The sequence below is a fragment of the Triticum urartu genome, chromosome 7A, assembly GCF_056163025.1.
Source record: "Triticum urartu cultivar PI428250 chromosome 7A, HENAU_Tu73, whole genome shotgun sequence".
In the NCBI taxonomy this organism is placed as follows: domain Eukaryota; kingdom Viridiplantae; phylum Streptophyta; class Magnoliopsida; order Poales; family Poaceae; genus Triticum; species Triticum urartu.
In genome coordinates, this window is record NC_141879.1 from 20,650,620 (window position 1) to 20,671,321 (window position 20,702).

The 20,702-nt window shown below is 42.2% G+C and overlaps 2 protein-coding genes across 2 annotated transcripts; one reads left to right on the forward strand and one right to left on the reverse strand.

Annotated features, from left to right (window-relative positions):
• The first annotated feature begins 1,551 nt into the window (after positions 1-1,551).
• On the forward strand, positions 1,552-4,941 carry LOC125521672 (glutaminyl-peptide cyclotransferase). The gene is made up of 11 exons (XM_087535956.1): positions 1,552-1,872; positions 1,955-2,011; positions 2,305-2,340; positions 2,451-2,515; positions 2,644-2,707; positions 3,249-3,366; positions 3,447-3,544; positions 4,062-4,132; positions 4,260-4,287; positions 4,401-4,455; positions 4,549-4,941. Exons 1-11 carry the CDS (start codon positions 1,567-1,569, stop codon positions 4,653-4,655), a joined length of 1,005 nt encoding a protein of 334 aa, XP_087392082.1. The 5' UTR covers positions 1,552-1,566; the 3' UTR covers positions 4,656-4,941.
• An 874-nt stretch (positions 4,942-5,815) lies between these two features.
• LOC125520926 (uncharacterized) lies at positions 5,816-7,959 on the reverse strand. Its single transcript, XM_048685969.2, has 3 exons — positions 7,703-7,959; positions 6,328-6,564; positions 5,816-6,121 (listed from the first exon to the last, which is right to left on the reverse strand). Exons 1-3 carry the CDS (start codon positions 7,838-7,840, stop codon positions 5,984-5,986), a joined length of 513 nt encoding a protein of 170 aa, XP_048541926.1. The 5' UTR covers positions 7,841-7,959; the 3' UTR covers positions 5,816-5,983.
• Between the last annotated feature and the right edge of the window lie 12,743 nt (positions 7,960-20,702).

The window sequence follows — 20,702 nt, forward strand, 5'->3', positions numbered from 1 at the left end:
TGACCGAACACGAGTCATTAACACACTACGGATTACATTCATTAACCGGTGTTTATTCGAGTGTCTCGATCCTTAATGATGTAAATACCAAAACGCTGAATAAGTTAATACGCTATCATAATATAACACACTTAAGGCAAAATGAGTATACATGTATTTTATTTTGCGGGGGAAATAAGTCCACATCTAAATATATGAATGTTTGTATGACATTACACATATGTTATAACACACTATGAAGATATTAATATGGACTAGTAACATATGTATGTTATTCTCCTAAAAAAACATATGTATGGACCATGTGACACATATGATAAGCAATCCAAACTATTCAAAAAAAAACATATGTATGGGTCGCAGAGTTTCTCAGCCCGAGCTCAAATGAGCTAGGGTGAACAGGATAATCGTAAGAAATTCAAGAAAAATTAAAAAAAAACCTGATTTTTTGACAAACATTTACAAATGTTCTAAAAGCTTGTAAATTTTCATAATGGAATTACAATCCTGAAAGTTGTGGCAGAAAAATTTGATTTTCCGAAACAAGTTTTGAAATAAGTCTCTAAGGCATATTTTATATGGAGATTCACTCTGTAGCAATGCAGAGAAAATGAGGCCCCTTTGGGGAAGTAGCTTGAGCGGTCATTGCTTTACCCTTGCCTTGTGTCCATCTTCCAAGATATTGTTGTGGAAGAAAGTAGGCCCGCTCCGAGTCACTTATTGTTCGCTAGCATACGTTTGTTATTTGGTCTTATCTATACAAACAATACATATACGATGTAATGACATCGGCTCACTCTTATAAAAACCACGTCCGATTTGCACAGTTGCGAGAGAGAAGGGGTAGGTTACGCGGCACGCAATTTTCTGTCAATATATAATCATTGTATATTCTTATATTCATGCACCATGGCTTGAGCGACGAAACATTAGCAAGAAGTGTGATGTGGGTCGGAAATCTAATTCGCCCCCTGTGTGCATGTGCTCCTGCGCGCGAAAGTAATTTTTGAAATGTCAAAAAAAAATTCCCAGCAGAAATTTGATCTATACATAGTCACAAGCTACGTGCAAATTTGTAGGCAAAAAAGTTAAGTAGTTTGGCCTGTGCAAAAAAAAAGAAAAAACTAAACACCAAATGTCACCTGAAATTTGTTTTTTTGACTTATGAAATACCGCTGCTCTGTTTCACATGAAAATTATCAAGCATGCTTGTCACAATAACATGAACATTTATAGAAAAACACATATTTTTTATTTTTTGAATTTACTTTTCATGCGGAGCGAATGCTCCTCGGAGCCAATACGCCTTCCTGATGCGCGTGATATATTTTATAAAGTACTTCATCTATAAAGAAACATAAAAGCGTTTGGATCACTAAAGTAGTGCTCTAAATGCTTTTATATTTCTTTGCACAAAAATCAAATATGTTGTGTGTGTAAAAGAACAAAAGATTTCAAAGTAGGCATTCATTCCAAAGTCAAAAATTTCAGCTAAGAAATCAGGAAGGCTAAAAACTCAAATCCAAATCTAAAGCGAGAATTTAGTGGTTGACCAACCAGACCCAAATGACCGCCGGCTCCCGACGGAGGCCCCCGCCGCCCCGCCGCCGCGCCTCCCCCATGGCGCCTTCCCCCCTCTCCGTATCCTCCACCAACCCCTCCCCGCCGTCCTCGCGCCGCGTCCGCCGCACGGCCGTCGCGGCCGCGGGCGCCGCCCTCGCGACGCTCCTCCTCCTCGCCGCGGCTGCCGCCGTCTGGCGCCCGGCCTACCTCCCCGCGGCGCTCCTCCGCCGGCCGCCGCTCGCCGCCGCCCGGTTCTACTCCTTCGACCTGGTCCGCGAGTACCCGCACGACCCCGCGGCCTTCACCCAGGTCCCCACGCTCCGCTCCGTTCCCTCCCGATCTGGTTCCCTCCCTGACCGATTTCTCAGATCGCGTGGTCTCTTCTTGGCAGGGCCTCCTGTACGGGGGAAACGACACTCTCTACGAGTCCACTGGCCTTTACCACCAGGTAGGTAATGCCAATGTGGACCAAGAATCTGCTGCTCCAATTTAGCTTGGCAACAAAAATCTGTGCTTCACTTGAGTAATTATTCTTGGCATGCTAAGGAGTGAATACTTCCTTGGTTTTCTTCTCACAATTAATAACCTGTTGTGGAAAGAAACAAGTAGTAGCAGACTTGGTGTCACTGTTATGGATATATTATTATGAGTTTGCAAGCTGTATTTGTTTTATTCACTTGCTTTTCTGGAACCAGTTATGTAAAGCACTAACTAAATGCTTCTAATTTTGTTTCTGGGCAGTCGTCGGTCCGGAAGGTTGATCTTCAAACAGGAAAAGTACGTTAATTCCTTTGCTTTCCATATATAAACATTGCATGTTTTATGTCTGCAGCAATGGTTAACCTACCCGACACCAAATCAGTAGTCATTGTTTTGTCATTTTTCAGGTTTTAGAGCAGCACCAAATGGATGGATGGATGTTTGGAGAAGGCCTGACACTTCTAGGCGACAGGTAGATATACCTCAACTATACCTGACGATAGAGATCGCTTTCTTGAATATGAATATGATGGCTCTGTTTGCTTCTGTGGTCCTGTTAAGTCACATTTCATTTGTTTTAAATAAAATTCTCTTTTGTAGATTGTTTCAAGTTACTTGGCGGAAGAATGATGGATTCATATATGACCGGCATAACTTTAGCAAAGTAATGCTGCTGCCCCTGTTTCTATTTTAGTGCATTTACAGATGATTCAGCTGTTTTTGTTTTAAAGGCTCAGCTAATTATCCCCAACCCCACCTATCAATATCTGTTGTTTGGTGATCTTCTGAAATATGGGTTACAATCACCCCCCTTGCATTTTACTGGTCTTATTTCAAGTTTTTCGGCCAGTTTACTTCCAAATAGAAGGTGCAATAGTATTTGTTAAGCTTGTTTAGTACGTACTCCAACCTTGATTAGGTTCTCATGGTGCATGGTGTAGCTGTCTTCTAGGTTTGAGCTATGCACATGGTATTTAAATATAAGTCGTCAAATTCGGTACATACACTTTGTTACACATTGTGTTTTATTTCCACCTGCATGGTTAGAGCAACAGACGCACAAATTTGTTAGTAATATATAGCCTTCCACTCTATTTAATCATAGTTTGATGTAGCAAATATTTGGTATTTAGATTATTCATTTTTCACCTATCGTGGCTTCTTGCTTATGTCGAGGTAACAAGTTAGTGTGTTCTATGCTGCAGCGTGAGAGTTTTACCCATAAAATGCGTGACGGGTGGGGGTTGGCTACTGATGGAAAAATTCTATTTGGCAGTGATGGTACCTCAAGGTTGTACCAGCTGGATCCAATATCACTTGAAGGTATATTCAGTAATTCCCATGTTTGATTCTATATAGCTTTGAGACTTCATTTGTTTTGCTTGACATCTCCGTTGATACAGTGACAAAGACAGTAACTGTGAAATATCAAGACAAGGAAGTTTCCTTTATTAATGAACTGGAGTATATAAATGGTGAAGTATGGGCAAATGTCTGGCAGGTTAGAGCAATTTCACAGTTACTGTCTAACCATATTGCTTTCACGTATCGATATGCTGGTCAAGATCTCGATGAAAATAATAACGTTTCTCATTAGTATAGCTTAGTGCTGTTATGTTGCTCCCTGGTGTTGCTTTTAAATGCTTCATCTAGGCAAAATGTGATTCAGGTTTAACAAACTAACTATGGAGTGTGGCTCAATTTGTACTGAGGTGTATCCAAGTTTTCTCCTGTGTTGTCCTTTGTCACACTTGATACTCCCAAATAGGCCATTGATGTACAAAGAACTGGTCCTGATTTTTTTATACCCTACAACACAATGGGTTCAGATTTGACATGGGGATTAGGTAACTGAGATATTTGCATGTCTAGCTAATGCCATTTTTTAGCTGTGTTTTCGTTGTGAAGTCTGATCAAACTCAAGTAATATATGATCCAACAATACAAATTGAACTGCCTATGAATATCCTAGAATATTGTGAAGTGCAACTCTTACTTTTCAAAGCTATGATGTGTAGACAGATTGCATAGCTAGAGTTTCCCATGAAGATGGCCAAGTGGTGAGCTGGATCTTTCTTCACGAGCTGAGGTATGCCCCGAGTAGAAATGACTGCTGTTCTCTTACCCGCTGAGTTCCTTCATGAAACTGCTCTGTTTTTTGTGTAGTGTCTGCATTTAAAATATTAATTGATGCTTGTGTCCTTGTAATTTCGCAGGCAGCAATTGTGGAATTCTGGAAACACGGTGAGCAGTCTATGGTGGTCCATTTCCTAACTGCAGTTCTACACTCACACAAAACGTATTCCAAATCCAGTATCACAAGTGGCATGCCGCTAAAAATCTGTTCCATGTTCCAGGCCATTGATGTTCTAAACGGTATAGCTTGGGACGAAGAAAATAACAGATTGTTTGGTGAGTTATTTTCTCCTTTTTCTTTTTGCACCCGTCCTATAGATTGGAGCCTGTGATCTTCTTCTCGAGTTAACCCTTGGACTCTGCTCATAGTGACCGGGAAATTGTGGCCGAAGCTCTACGAGATCAAGCTGCGCCCGGTCGATGGGCCACCAGACGGGTCTGTGGAGAGGCTGTGCCCAAGGGCAAGCTTTTATTGATGACAAGTGTCGACGAGAATGCCGAGGCAAGATTATTTTTTTGCCTAGGCGAGGATATGTACATGTATTATGCCTCCTGATCGATTCGAGGTGATCGGCAGTTGGAAGATAGATTTTTTTGCTGTGACTTGGTAGTGGCGTGGCGGGAGCTAGCTGCTCGTGAGTTTCATGTTGGAGCCAGTGTAGTTATGTGTATGATCATGTATGTGTTTTCCCCTGATGTAAAAGTTGTAAAGATGATGATTCTGTTGTGAAGAAATCTAATACGAAAAGAACAATTCATTCATGACAGCCCAAATCTGTTCCATTGTCCTTTAAAGACGTCCTTGGTTGCTTTTAGAGAGAAAACAAGTAAATTTAAAAGAAATAAATATTTTTTGTCAGCATATTGCAAGTATATTATACTATCTATCAGAGCAGTAAATGTATGTTTAGGTACAAAATGTGCAAACATGCTCCACAACTTGCCAAGTTATCTTCATCTCTTGGGCGTTAGTTACTTGATCTCTATGTTTCATGAGCAATATATTTATGGATGCGTCTGGGTGGTCGCAGTTGGCTCGTTGGCAGCTTAGAACAAATGCTCAAAACAAGAGATTATTGACCTATTGACCCCCTCTTGACAAAAAAGAAAGCCCAATGAACATCTCCAACAATTCCGGTATCCATAATGGTTTCGGAAAAGTTAGGCCAAAAAAACTCAGTTCCGGTAAACGTACAAATTTTTTATGGGATCCTGTAAATTCTCCCAAACTTTCCCTCCATCTACCAGAAGGAAGTCCCCTCCCGTAAAATTGGCGGGAGACAACCTCTGAAGATTCAGGGCCCTATAAACAATCTTATATCATATCATACAAAAAAGTGCCTCATTTCTATCTATGCCCTATGTATGATAAACTACAAACAAAAAAATAAACACTAAGTTGAACCGTCCTTAAGGAACCAAAGGGAATATAACAGAGCTAGTGGCACCGATTAACAATTATCCGGTATCGGCATTGACATGCTTTATTTTCACTCTTCAGCACTAAAAAGAACATGCATCATATAGGGGTAGGAAATAGCCGAATAATAAAGAAATGAACTATGCTACAGAATCATTGTAGATGTAGAAGCACATAAAACATTAAACTGAATTTAACCAAACCAAACTAGTTGAATTTGAAAGTTCGGAAAGTCCAGGCTGGGAGGCACCTAGCATTTATTATCAGATTAACTGTCGATTAACAGTAGCGCGGTAATGCAGTACAAACAAAACCAAAAAAGGAGCTAAATAATGGCAGCATGACTAATTATTCCGGGGAGGCCGCAAACGACTTGTTGGCAACTCAAGCCCTCTTTTCCTTGCGAGTCCTGCCATTGGTCTTTGTTCTCTGGCCACGTACCGGGAGAGCATCCGCATGCCGGATGCCCCTGTAGCATCTAATCCCTTCCAATCTCTCGACCGCCGCACTCTTAAACCGTCTCTGTAAAGCATGCCAAAGAGCAAAACTCAGTATTTCCATTTCTTTTGTGTGAACAAACTAAAATGACAGATACACCTAGGATTAGGTAGGTTTAGATGAACCAGACAGGTCCTACGAAATGAGTTATAATCATCTCATGACAGCATTTCCATAACGACATGCACGGGACAAATCAGATTGGCAAAAGGACCGGGGGAATTACTTACTAGGTCTGTTTCAATCATGTACTTTGCGATCCCCTCACGGAGGGTGATGATCTCCTCCTTGGAGAGGTCTTTGGTGACCTTGTTCTCCAAATTGAGCTCTGAAAGGATCTGACGGGCGCGTGCCCGGCCAATGCCGTGGATGGATTGAAGTGCGTACTCCACCCTCTTGTGGTTAGGTATCACAACACCACCAATACGAATGGAATCCATGAACCCACCATGAACAAAACCTCCGTCCTGTCAAGTCCACGACAAAAACAAGAATTAAGTTACCAGCATGCAACTATTGGTACTAATCTTGTTATAACACGAAAGAGGCAAATTGGTTTTAATTACCCAAAGTGCATAGAAAGAAAAGCTGTGTGTCAGCTGAGGACACTAGGGGAATGAAAGCAGTCCGTTTGTGACTGTCGCCAAGCTGTGTCTGACCAGTTTGACAGTGAACTTGCTGAGGCAGTTCATCGAAGGGTCGGTTAGTTAGCCTATAAATGTACTGGCAGTCCCATCTTGTAATTCTATCCATCTGTTGCATCCTAGCATTCGCTGCTGGTAAGAGAGCAAGTATGTAAGCATTTGTTGCTTGACAGCATCCGTTGCTGATTAGAGAAGCATCCATTGCTTGTAAGCATGTGTTGCTAAGTAATGAAAGAAAGGGCATGTGACTTGTGACATATCTGGTGTCTCTCTACTACTCTGTTTGCTCTGTTTTGTCTCAGCTCTTTGTGAAACCAGGAGACAACATGTGCCTGTTTGTGTGAGCGTGTGTCCACTAGAGGAAGCGAGACGTCGGGAGAGGGGAAGGGGCATTTTTATTTGCAGGATTAAAAGCATGGCATTTACAATGCTGTGCAAAAAGAAAAGAAAAAAAATCACTGTCAGGTAACGTGCTAGGGACAGGGGGTTCATAGTTCAGAAGCAAACATCCACACGAACACTAATTATGCAAAGCATTCCCATGCCACAGGAAGCCCCCTCTTCTCTCTAACACCTGGACTGGGCACAGAAGCAGCAAGCAGCTTACACACCCAAAGCCAGTGGAACACTGCACTAGAACTAGCCATTTCCCAATATCATAACTAACATTGCGCGAGAAGATTGTAATAGGATGAGATACACTTGGTATTTATCCACCTCGCTTATCCAAGTGGCTAGCTAGTCCTGGAAGCAACTCTCAAAGAATATAGTTCATGAGCCGATTCTATCCCATCACTGTGATGCTGATGATTGATGAGTTGCACGATCAGCTTGAAGCAATCTAAGGAGGCCACATCCTAGAACAGAGTCTACAAAGTGCTAGGAAAATCCAAAAAAAGAAAATAAAACAGACAGACACCCGAGGAAGGAAGCTCGGTCAGTTAGGAATAAAGACAAGCACCTGGCGAGCAAGCAGGCAGGCTGACCCGGTGGAGATTGCCGCGGACTGGAGAGGAGAAATCGGAGCTGACGGCGCTCCCCCGGAGAGGCGGCGCGCTATGCCGCGCGCAAGGGACGACCATGCGCGTGACTGCTGCATGCTCTAGCCGTCGAGGTTCGACCTCACGCTGTCGTCCGCCGGCCGCCGGGATGGTGGGGATGACTGGAGAAGGGCGGGGTGAACGAAGTCGTGGGGAAGCAGTTGGGCCAGTAGTTGCGAGAGCCCCTCTTCAGCGTCTTAAGCGTTACTTCGCGACCTGGGCCGGCCCAGCAACAGGTACGCTCGCTCTCTCGCTCGCTAACTTATCAAAAAAAACTTACCGTTGACCAGATTCTCAAAACAAAAACTTACCGTTGAGCTTTTTAAAAAAGTTCAGATTTTTAAAATTTTGATTTTTTTTAAAAAATTCATGAATTTGAGAAAAAGTTCGCGTGTTCCACAGATTTGAAAAATAGTTCACATGTTTCATGGATTTCAAAAAATCATGATTTTGAGGAAACAAGTTTACAAATTTGAAAAAAAATGTTCGCATATGTGAGAAAAGTTCACGTATTTGAGGAGGAAAAACTTCACGAATTTAAGCTCCGCCTCCATAGCCTGCAAACGGCTAATCGGCCAGGGATGTGAGCCCGCCAAACTTGGCTTCAACGAGAGCGAAAGAGTGGTGGCCTTCCTGGGACCCGAGAGCACACGTCCTCCCATGCTATACTCCTCCTCGCTGCCAGCGGCGCCCAGGGATGTGCCAGCTTCGTGGTCTTGGCGGTAGGGCCCGGCCGTGGGGAAGCTAGAGACCTCGTCCACATCCTCGCTCTTGCCATACACTTCATGTGCCGCCTCGTCGGTCTCCTTGAAGGTGGCTTCTAATTCCGCCTGATGGAGGAGGTAACGCCAGCGGTTGCGGCGGATGTCGCCGGCTGTGCGATAGGAGTCGAGCAACACCTCCTACTCGGGTATGTCCACGTCTGGCTGAAGGAAATATGCCCTAGAGGCAATAATAAAGTTATTATTTATTTTCTTATATCATGATAAATGTTTATTATTCATGCTAGAATTGTATTAACCAAAAACATAATACATGTGTGAATACATAGACAAACAGAGTGTCACTAGTATGCCTCTACTTGACTAGCTCGTTGATCAAAGATGGTTAAGTTTCCTAGCCATTGACATGAGTTGTCAATTGATTAACGGGATCACATCATTAGGAGAATGATGTGATTGACCTGACCCATTGCGTTAGTTTAGCACCAGATCGTTTAGCATGTTGCTATTGCTTTCTTCATGACTTATACATGTTCCTATGACTATGAGATTATGCAACTCCCATTTACCGGAGGAACACTTTGTGTGCTACCAAACGTCACAAACGTAACTGGGTGATTATAAAGGTGCTCTACAGGTGTCTCCGAAGGTACTTGTTGGGTTGGCGTATTTCGAGATTAGGATTTGTCACTCCGATTGTCGGAGAGGTATCTCTGGGCCCTCTCGGTAATGCACATCACTTAAGCCTTGCAAGCATTGCAACTAATGAGTTAGTTGCGAGATGATGTATTACGGAACGAGTAAAGAGACTTGCCGGTAACGAGATTGAAACTAGGTATTGAGATACCGACGATCGAATCTCGGGCAAGTAACATACCGATGACAAAGGGAACAACGCACGTTGTTATGCGGTCTGGCCGATAAAAGATCTTCGTAGAATATGTGGGAGCCAATATGAGCATCCAGGTCCCGCTATTGGTTATTGACTGGAGACGTGTCTCGGTCATGTCTACATAGTTCTCGAACCCGTAAGGTCCGCACGCTTAATGTTTCGATGACAGTTATATTATGAGTTTATATGTTTTGATGTACCAAAGGTTTTTCGGAGTCCCGGATGTGATCACGGACATGACGAGGAGTCTCGAAATGGTCGAGTCATGAAGATTGATATATTGGAACCCTATGTTTGGATATCGGAAGTGTTCCAGGTGAAATCGGGATTTTACTGGAGTACCGGGAGGTTACCGGAACCCCCCGGGAGGTTAATGGGCCTTAGTGGGCCCTTACGGAGAAGAGGAGAGGCGGCCAGGGCTGGGCCGCGTGCCCCTCCCCCCTAGTCCGAATAGGACAAGGAGAGAGGGGCGGCGCCCCCCTTCCTTCCTCTCTCCCTCCTCTTTCCCCCTCCCAAGTCCTAATCCAACTAGGAAAGGGGGGGGGGAGTCCTACTCCCGGTAGGAGTAGGACTCCTCCTGGCGCGCCCTCTCTCCTGGCCGGCCGCATCCCCTTGCTCCTTTATATACGGGGGCAGGGGGTACCCTAGAGACAACAACAATTGATCAGTTGATCTTTTAGCCGTGTGCGGTGCCCCCCTCCATCATAGTCCACCTCGATAATACTGTAGCGGTGCTTAGGCGAAGCCCTGCATTGGTAGAACATCATCATCGTCACCACGCCGTCGTGCTGACGAAACTCTCCATCAACACTCGGCTGGATCGGAGTTCGAGGGACGTCATCGGGCTGAACGTGTGCTGAACTCGGAGGTGCCGTGCGTTCGGTACTTAATCGTCGGATCGTGAAGACGTACGACTACATCAACCGTGTTGTGCTAACGCTTCCGCTTCGGTCTACGAGGGTACGTGGACAACACTCGCCCCTCTCGTTGCTATGCATCACCATGATCTTGCGTGCGCGTAGGAATTTTTTTGAAATTACTACGTTACCCAACACTGGCACGATGGCTGTGCCGGCGGTGCGTTGCTCCTCCGTGCGTTGGTGCTCGTCGAGCATGCGGAGGTTGTACTCCTGGTCGGCCTGCATCTGCCGGAACACGGTCCGCCCCTGTTCCAACACCAGCTCGATCTAGTGAGCACGGGCCTCGCCCATGGTGATGCCGGCACAAGTCGGCGAGGACGGGGGCGTCGGCTTGTCGTCAGTTGCCTCGTCCATTGGCGGCCGTCGCTACACTCGCCCACGCCGGCGACCTCGAGGTAACCACCTCGGCAGAGACGATGAATAGGGGAGAAGCAGAGAGCGAGGGAGGAGGCGGGTGTCTTGGTCCGACCAGGTGGGGGCAGCTCTTTTAATAACTGTCAATCTTGCACACAAAAAAAACCCTGCATAGCTGACTATTCAAGCGAGCAAGCGCATGTGGCAGTCAGCGTTGACTTGGGCCAGATCAGCACACACGTATAGAAAATCGTATTTTGAACCATAGATGACCCCCTATAGCAAGTTTAGTAACAGTATTTCAGATATTTTTAACCACAAGAACTAATGTGGCCGCCAGCGCAAATTATAGGCCATGTAGTGAATTTTTCTCTATTCATTAATGGCAAGATGTTTACGCACCTCTCAACTTTTGAGAGCAAGCCATGTGATTCTTGTCTTCAGAAATAATATTACCAAATGGCCAATCACCCTAGCTATGGCAGGTCATCGTAGACGGTTCAGTAAAACCACGATGGATGAAGCGTACCTCACATGCTTCATTGGTAGGATAAGCATCAGAAGACATGCCCTTTTTTTCAGCAGCAAAATTTCTAAAGACTTTGAAGATGAACATTGCCAAATAAATATTTCAGGACATGTTCCTTTTAAAGACATAATCAGAGAAACGGTATGGCCAAATACTAACTGATAAAGTGAGTGCAACATATTATCTTAATGAAGACTTGTAGCATCCAGCTATTTGGAAAAGAGTAGTAGATCTGGGCTCCATTTTATTAATAGTGTCTAAGTATATCATAGATTCTTAAAAAATAAAGTATCAAAATATTTAATTTCCATTTTATTTGGCAATACCTATTAATTAAGTTCCACATTTTTATATTCTGATCCCAAAATGACTGGATGACACTCGATTATACTATGTCATTGAAAAAAGTTAGATCGCCGTTTCGAAAAAAAAAGTTAGATCGGTGTGTGTTTGGTTGGTCGGAGCGCGTCGCTGCATGGTGGCATGCTGAGGCAGTTCAACCCGTGGTACTAGTTCTTGTCTCTACATCAAGCATTCTTTTCTCGATGTCTCCTATTCACAAGCTAAATATCATCTCTTCTTGCATTGTTCTTGCTCACGGTTGGTGTATGTGATAAGGAGCCCAAACTCAATGGCTCTGAAGCATAAGCAGATCACACTCTATTTGTAGTCCTACACAATGATATTCTTGAATTGTTTATGCTTGTAATAGTGTAGCATGAATGACATTGAATGACTCAGGTAGCATGGGGAGAATAAAGTCGACCGGTGTTTGTACAAAAAATGTTAGCCATGTAGCCTGTGGTCGCTGAAAATATTCATCTTAAATCAACTTCACGAGATACATAAAAAAACAACAACATCAATGATGGTTGTATCCAATGCATCTAACAGAATGAATTAAGTAAGGAAAAAAGATTGATCTGGTTGCTTGGTTGGTGCTAGATGTTGTTGTACTCTTTTGTACCATCAAGTTGCGTGGCTCTGCCCTTCAAATACAAGGTGGTGGTTGGGGGGTTCAAGGTGGCGCGTCAAGGCATCACAATGCCCAGTACCAGATCTTTCTTCAATGCAAAACGTTCATTTCTCGACATATTCTATTCTCAACCTAACATCTCTTTTTTTCTTCCTTTCATTTGCATTTTTGAAGCATGGAAAGAAAACACTCAATTCATAGTCACACATAATTTTTGTAATGCGTTGTTTCTGTTTATGATAGGTATAAAAGATAAATGAATGATTCAATGAGCATGGAGAGAACAAAGTCCATCAGTGGTGGTATATAAGTTGTGGAAATTCCTCTTAGTGTTCAGGAAATGCAATGGTAGTTTATGGAATCCATGTTAAGCTGAGAAGAGAAGGCAACAGTTAGAAAAATTTGAATGCATAAGCATGCAATACATTCTGCTTTAAGCTGTTGGGAATGATATAATTGACGATGAGGTCTAGCATTCAACAAGTGTATGTGATCATAAGTCACCAGACTAACCGATGGCACCACACTATCGACTCCTGAAAGTAAACAATTCCTGATAACGAACAAACTATCTCAAATAAAGTTAGTAGTGGAAATTCCTTAATTATGCTGAACAAAATTACTCTACCTTACTTTGGAGAAGTCCATTAGAAAAAGGCAAACTACTCTAATCCAAAATAATATGTCTTCACGGCTAGGTGGGAAAACCATCATGCTGATAATAAGTTGAGCATGAAAGTAAATAAAATTAACAACACTCAAAAGATGTGATCTCTCGTGCTCAACAGGGTACAAGCCTCTCATGAAATCTAGTCCTCAATGACCACGGGGTCGCCAAAAGTGGAACCCTTTGAAGTGACGGGTTGTCTCTCTGGTGCTATCATGAAGTATCTACACCTAAAATACCATCTCCTTATCTGCTATTTGTCGCTAGATTGCCGAAGGAGAATATGCCACATCATATTACTATGGTCTCAACAACATTTTATTGGGTTGAAGGTGGCATTGTGTTGCGTCGGAACATCATATTGTTCAACACCACACATGCAAATCACACTAAGCCTACCTTTCCCAACAACTCCTATTCTCAAGCTACTCTATTTTCTTTTGGTTTCTTGCAATATTTTATGAACGCTGGATATAGGAGAGGTGTTGAACCTTGGTGATATATTATGACCCACAAGTATTGGGGATCTATCGTAGTCCTTTCGATAAGTAAGAGTGTTGAACCCAACAAGGACCAGAAGGAAATGATAAGCAGTTTCCAGTAAGGTATTCTCTGCAAGCACTGAAATTATCGGTAACAGATAGTTTTGTGATAAGGTAATTTGTAACGGGTAACGAATAACAAGTGTAAATAAAGTGCAGCAAGATGCCCCAATCATTTTTGTAGCAAAGGACAAGCCTGGACAAACTCTTATATAGAGAAAAGCGCCCCCGAGGACACATGAGAATTATCATCAAGTTAGTTTTCATCACGTTCATATGATTCGCGTTCGGTACTTTGATAATTTGATATGTGGGTGGACCGGTGCTTGGGTGCTGTCCTTACTTGGACAAGCATCCCACTTATGATTAACTCCTATTGCAAGCATCCGCAACTACAAAAGAAGTATTAAGGTAAACCTACCCATAGCATGAGACATATGGATCCAAATCAGCCCCTTACGAAGCAACACATAAACTAGGGTTTAAGCTTCTGTCACTCTAGCAACCCATCATCTAATTATTACTTCCCAATGCCTTCCTCTAGGCCCAAACAATGGTGAAGTGTCATGTAGTCGACGTTCACATGACACCACTAGAGGAGAGACAACATACATCTCATCAAAATATCGAGCGAATACCAAATTCACATGACTACTAATAGCAAGACTTCTCCCATGTCCTCAGGAACAAATGTAACTACTCACAAAGCATATTCATGTTCATAATCAGAGGGGTATTAATATGCATAATGGATCTGGACATATGATCTTCCACCAAATAAACCAACTAGCATCAACTACAAGGAGTAATCAACACTACTAGCAACCCGCAGGTACCAATCTGAGGCTTTGGGACAAAGATTGGATACAAGAGTTGAACTAAGATTTGAAAGGAGATGGTGCTGGTGAAGATGTTGATGGAGATTGGCCCCCTCCCGATGAGAGGAGCGTTGATGATGATGATGGCGATGATTTCCCCCTCCCGGAGGGAAGTTTCCCCGGCAGAACTGCTCTGCCGGAGCCCTAGATTGGTTCCACCAAGGTTCCGCCTCGTGCCGGCGGAGTTTCGTCCCGTAAGCTTGCTTATGATTTTTCTCGGACGAAAGACTTCATATAGCAGAAGATGGGCATCGGAGGGCCACCAGGGGGCCCACGAGGCAGGGAGGCGCGCCCAAGGGGGTAGGGCGCGCCCCCACCCTCGTGTCCAGGGTGTGGGCCCCCTCTGGTATTTTCTTCGCTCAGCATTTTTTATTATTTCTAAAAATAACTTTCATGGAGTTTCAGGACTTTTGGAGTTATGCGGAATAGGTCTCTAATATTTGCTCCTTTTCCAGCCCAGAATTCTGGCTGCCGGCATTCTCCCTCTTCATGTAAACCTTGTAAAATAAGAGAGAATAGACATAAGTATTGTGACATAATGTGTAATAACAGCCCATAATGCAATAAATAACGATATAAAAGCATGATGCAAAATGGACGTATCAACTCCCCCAAGCTTAGACCTCGCTTGTCCTCAAGCGGAAGCCGATAACGATAAATATGTCCACATGTTTAGAGGTACAGGTGTCGATAAAATAAAATACGGACATGAGGGCATCATGATCATTCTTATAACAACATATATATATATAGTCATATGATTTCTTATGCTCAAGTAATAATCTATTCACAATGTCAAGTATGAGTCAGAAACTTCATTGAGAACCAGCAAACTATAATCTCATTCATTGAAGCAATTGCAATTGATCATAACATCGGAAAGAGTCTATGTAAGAGCTTTTTAGCAAGTCCATATACTCAACTATTATTTAATCTTCCACAATTGCTAACATTCACGCAATACTTGTGGTTACGGAGTTTAAATCGGACACAGAGAAAGATAGGGGCTTATAGTTTCGCCTCCCAACCTTTTACCTCAAGGGTAATGTCAACAATAATAGTTCATGCTAACTTACATCCAATTGGATATATATATATATATATATATATATATATATATATATATATATATATATATATATATATATCAGGATCTTTCCAACACAAGGTGCTTGCCAAAGGATAAAATGTAAAAAGGAAAGGTGAAGATCACCATGACTCTTGCAAAAGGTAAAAGATAAGGATAGGCCCTTCGCAGAGGGAAGCAGAGGTTGTCATGTGCTTTTAAGGTTGGATGCACGAAATCTTAATGCAAAAGAACGTCACTTTATATTTCTTCCACATCACAAGATCGTATAAAGCTTATTTTCTCCACACTAATAAGTCATACATATTTAGAGAGCAATTTTTATTGCATGCAACAATGACAACTTACTTGAAGGATCTTACTCAATCCATAGGTAGATATGGTGTACTCTCATGGCAAAACTGGGTTTAAGGGTATTGGAAGCACAAGTAGTATCTCTACTTGGTGCAAAGGATTGGCTAGCATGAGGGAGAAAGGCAAGCTCAACATGTTGGATGATCCATGACAATATACTTTATTTCAGATATAAGAAAACATAACCCATTGCGTTGTCTTCCTTGTCCAATATCAACTCTTTAGCATGTCATATTTTAATGAGTGCTCACAATCATAAAAGATGTCCAAGATAGTGCATTTATATGTGAAAACCTCTCTTTCTTTATTACTTCCTATTAATTGCAACAATGACCAAAACTATGTTTGCCAACTCTCAACAACTTTTAATCATCATATCTTTATATGTGAAGTCATTACTCTCCATAAGATCAATATGATCTCTTTATTTCTTTTTATTATTTTTTATTCTTTTATTTACTCAAGATCAAAGCATAGTAATCAAGCCCTTGACTCAACACTAATCTTTATTATATATAGCTCACGTACTCGATTACATAGAAAGATCATAAAGCAAAACTCACAACTAGATCATACTAAAACTTTATTCTACTAGATCAAGATATTACTAAAAGGATCGAACTAAGAAAAATGGTAAAGATAGGAGTGTGATGGTGATACGATACCGGGGCACCTCCCCCAAGCTTGGCAGTTGCCAAGGGGAGTGCCCATACCCATGTGATTATATCTCTTTTGCTGGTGAAGGAGATGGAGGTGATGATGGATAGTCGCACATCGAGCGTAAGAGGTCCTCCAACTTGCGGATAATGCCCTTGAGTGCGATTAGATGCTCCTTCAACAAAATATTTTCACGTGTGATATACTTGTTTTGTATACGAGCTAACTCAATCATCTTGAAAGCTTCGATCTCAGTTGGGGTAAGAAGATTGTGATCAAGTTGAAGGATGTCTTCTGCTACTGGAGCTTGGTCCTCCGTGGCCTTCTTGATCCCTTCCTCCTTGTTGATCTCCATGGGTTCTTCCCTCTTCAGCTCTAACTTCATTAGCCAAGCATCATTGTCACCATTGTTGGAGGAGGGGGACGACATGATGCCTGGCCTTGACAACCCTGACAGAAAACAGCTCGAAACAAGAACAGAGGATAATTGCGTGATACGGTGGTCAAAACCATCGGGAGATTATATAATGCATTTTTACCGACCGAAAGGAGTATCATGCAAGAAAACGTAGTCCGGAGAGCACACGAGGTGCCCACGAGGTAGGGGGCGCTGCCCAGGGGGTAAGGCGCGCCTCCCACCCTCGTGGAAGCCTCGTGTCCTTCCCGGACTGCTTCTTATTTTCCTATTTTTCTAAATATTCCAAAACGGAGACAAATTGCCATTAGAACTATTTTGGAGTCGGTTTACTTACCGTACCACGTACCTATTCCTTTTTGGAGTCTGAAACGTTCTGGAAAGTGTCTCTTATGTATTCCTCCGGGGTTACGGTTTCAATAATATTAGTTTCAACATTTATAGGATTACTTGAGATATAATGTTTGATTCTTTGACCATTCACCACCTTTGGATTTGTGCCTTCGAAGTTGTTGATTTTTATGGCACCGGAACGATAGACCTCCTCGATAACGTAAGGACCTTCCCATTTAGAGAGAAGTTTTCCTGCAAAAAATCTTAAACGAGAGTTGTATAGCAACACATAATCTCCTACATTAAACTCACGCTTTTGTATCCTTTTGTCATGCCATCTTTTAACTTTTTCTTTAAACAACTTGGCATTCTCATAGGCTTGGGTTCTCCATTCATCAATTGAGCTAATGTCAAATAACCTCTTCTCACCGGCAAGTTTGAAATCATAGTTGACCTCTTTAATAGCCCAATATGCCTTATGTTCTAGCTCAAGAGGTAAGTGACATGTTTTTCCATAAACCATTTTATACGGAGACATACCCATAGGATTTTTATATGCAGTTCTATAGGCCCATAATGCATCATCAAGTTTCTTGGACCAATTCTTTCTAGATCTATTAACAGTCTTTTGCAAAATTAATTTGGGCTCTCTGCTACTCAATTCTACTTGACCACTAGACTATGGGTGATAAGGAGATGCAATTCTATGATTAACATCATACTTAGCAAGCATTTTACGAAAGGCACTGATACGTCCATTTTGCATCATGCTTTTATATCGACATTTATTGCATTATGGGCTATTATTTCACATTATGTCACAATACTTATGGCTATTCTCTCTTATTTTACATGGTTTACATAAGGAGGGAGAATGCCGGCAGCCGGAATTCTGGGCTGGAAAAGGAGCAAATATTAGAGACCTATTCTGCACAACTCCAAAAGTCCTGAAACTCCACGGAACACCTTATAATAAATAATGAAAAATCCTCGCCAAAGATGAAGAACAGGGGGCCCACACCCTGCTCACGAGGGTGGGGGGCGCGCCCCCCTACCTCGTGGGCCCCCTGGTGGCTCTCCGATGACCATCTTCTCCTATATGAAGTCTTTCGTCGAGAAAAAAAATAAGAAGCAACCTTTCGGGACGAAACTCCGCCGCCACGAGGCGAAACCTTGGCGGATCCAATCTAGAGCTCCGGCAGAGCTGTTCTGCCGGGGAAACTTCCCTCCCGGAGGGGGAAATCATCGCCATCGTCATCACCAACGCTCCTCTCATCGGGAGAGGGCAATCTCCATCAACATCTTCATCAGCACCATCTCATCTCAAAACCCTAGTCCATCTCTTGTATCCAATTCTTGTCTCCAAGTTCGGAATTGGTGCTAGTAGGTTGCTAGTAGTGTTAATTACTCCTTGTAGTTGATGCTAGTTGGTTTAATTGGTGGAAGATCATATGTTCAGATCCTTTATGCATATTATTACCCCTCTGATTATGAACACGAATATGCTTTGTGTGTAGTTACTTTTGTTCCTGAGGACAAGGGAGAAGTCTTGCTGTTAGTAGTCATGTGAATTTGGTATTCGTTTGATATTTTGATAAGATGTATGTTGCATAGCCTCTAGTGGTGTTATGTGAACGTCGACTACATAACACTTCACCATTATTTGGGCCTAGAGGAAGGCATTGGGAAGTAATAAGTAGATGATGGATTGCTAGAGTGACAGAAGCTTAAACCCTAATTTATGCGTTGCTTCGTAAGGGGCTGATTTGGATCCATATGTTTCATGCTATGGTTAGGTTTACCTTAATACTTTTGTTTTAGTTGCGGATGCTTGCAATAGAGGTTAATCATAAGTGGGATGCTTGTTCAAGTAAGAACAGCACCCAAGCACCGGTCCACCCACATGTCAAATTATCAAAGTATCGAACGCGAATCATATGAACGTGATGAAAACTAGCTTGACGATATTCCCATGTGTCCTCGGGAGCGCTTTTCCTTATATAAGAGTTTGCCCAGGCTTGTCCTTTGCTACAAAAAGGATTGGGCCACCTTGCTGCACTTTATTTACTTTTGTTACTTGTTGCTCGTTACAAATTATCTCATCACAAAACTATCTGTTACCACTTATTTCAGTACTTGCAGAGAATACCTTGCTGAAAACCGTTTATCATTTCCTTCTGCTCCTCGTTGGGTTCGACACTCTTACATATCGAAAGGACTACCATAGATCCCCTATACTTGTGGGTCATCAAGACTCTTTTCTGGCGCCGTTGCCGGGGAGTGAAGCGCCTTTGGTAGGTGGAATTTGGTAAGGAAAAATTTATATAGTGTGCTGAAATTTACTGTCACTTGTTACTTTGGAAAGTAATCCTTTGAGGGGCTTGTTCAGGGTATCTTCACCCCGACCACTAGAGCAAAGAGTTGCTCCTCCACCTACTGAACCTATTGAAAATGAATATGAAAATGAAATTCCTTATGAGTATCCTTCAGGTATGATAGAAAAACTGCTAGCTAATCCTTTTACAGGAGATGGAACAAAGCATCCTGATGAACACTTACTATATGTGGATAATGTTTGTGGATTATTTAAGCTTGTAGGTATACCCGATGATGTTGCTAAGAAGGTCTTCCCTTTATCTTTGAAGGGAGACGCATTGGTATGGTATAGGCTATGTGATGATACGAGATCATGGAACTATAGAAGATTGAAATTGGAATTTCATCAAAAGTATTACCCTATGCATCTTGTTCATCGTGATCGTAATTATATATATAATTTTTGGCCTCCCGAAGGAGAAAGCATCGCTCAAGCTTGGGGGAGGCTTAAATCAATGTTATATTCATGCCCCAATCATGAGCTTCCAAGAGAAACAATTCTTCAAAAAATTTATGCTCGGCTTTTTGAAAATAATCGCACCATGCTCGATACTTCTTGTGCTGGCTCTTTTATGATGAAGACTATTGGATTTAGATGGGATTTATTAGATAGAATTAAACGCAACTCTGAAGATTGGGACCTCGACAATGGTAAGGAGTCAGGTATGACACCTAAGTTTGATTGTGTTAAATCTTTTATGGATACCGATATTTTTCGTAAGTTTAGCACTAAATATGGACTTGATTCTGAGATAGTAGCTTCTTTCTGTGAATCTTTTACTACTTATGTTGATCTCCCTAAGGAGAAGTGGTTTAAATATCACCCCCCATAGAAGTAAAAGTAGCTGCACCTATTAAAGTTGAAGAAAAGACTGTCACTTATAATGATCCTATTGTTCCTACTTCTTATGTTGAGAAACCACCTTTTCCTGTTAGAATAAAGGATCATGCTAAAGCTTCAACTATGGTTCGTAAAATCAATATTAAAACATATACACCTCCTGAGCAAGTTAAAGTAGAACCTAATATTGCTATTGTTAAAGATCTCTTGTCTGATAATATTGATGGGCATGTTATTCAGTTCTGTGGTGAAACTGCTAGAATTGCTAAACCTTGTGCTAAAGATAAACATAGACCTGTGGTAGGCGTGCCTGTTATTTCTGTTAAAATAGGAGATCATTGTTATCATGGCTTATGTGATATGGGTGCTAGTGCTAGT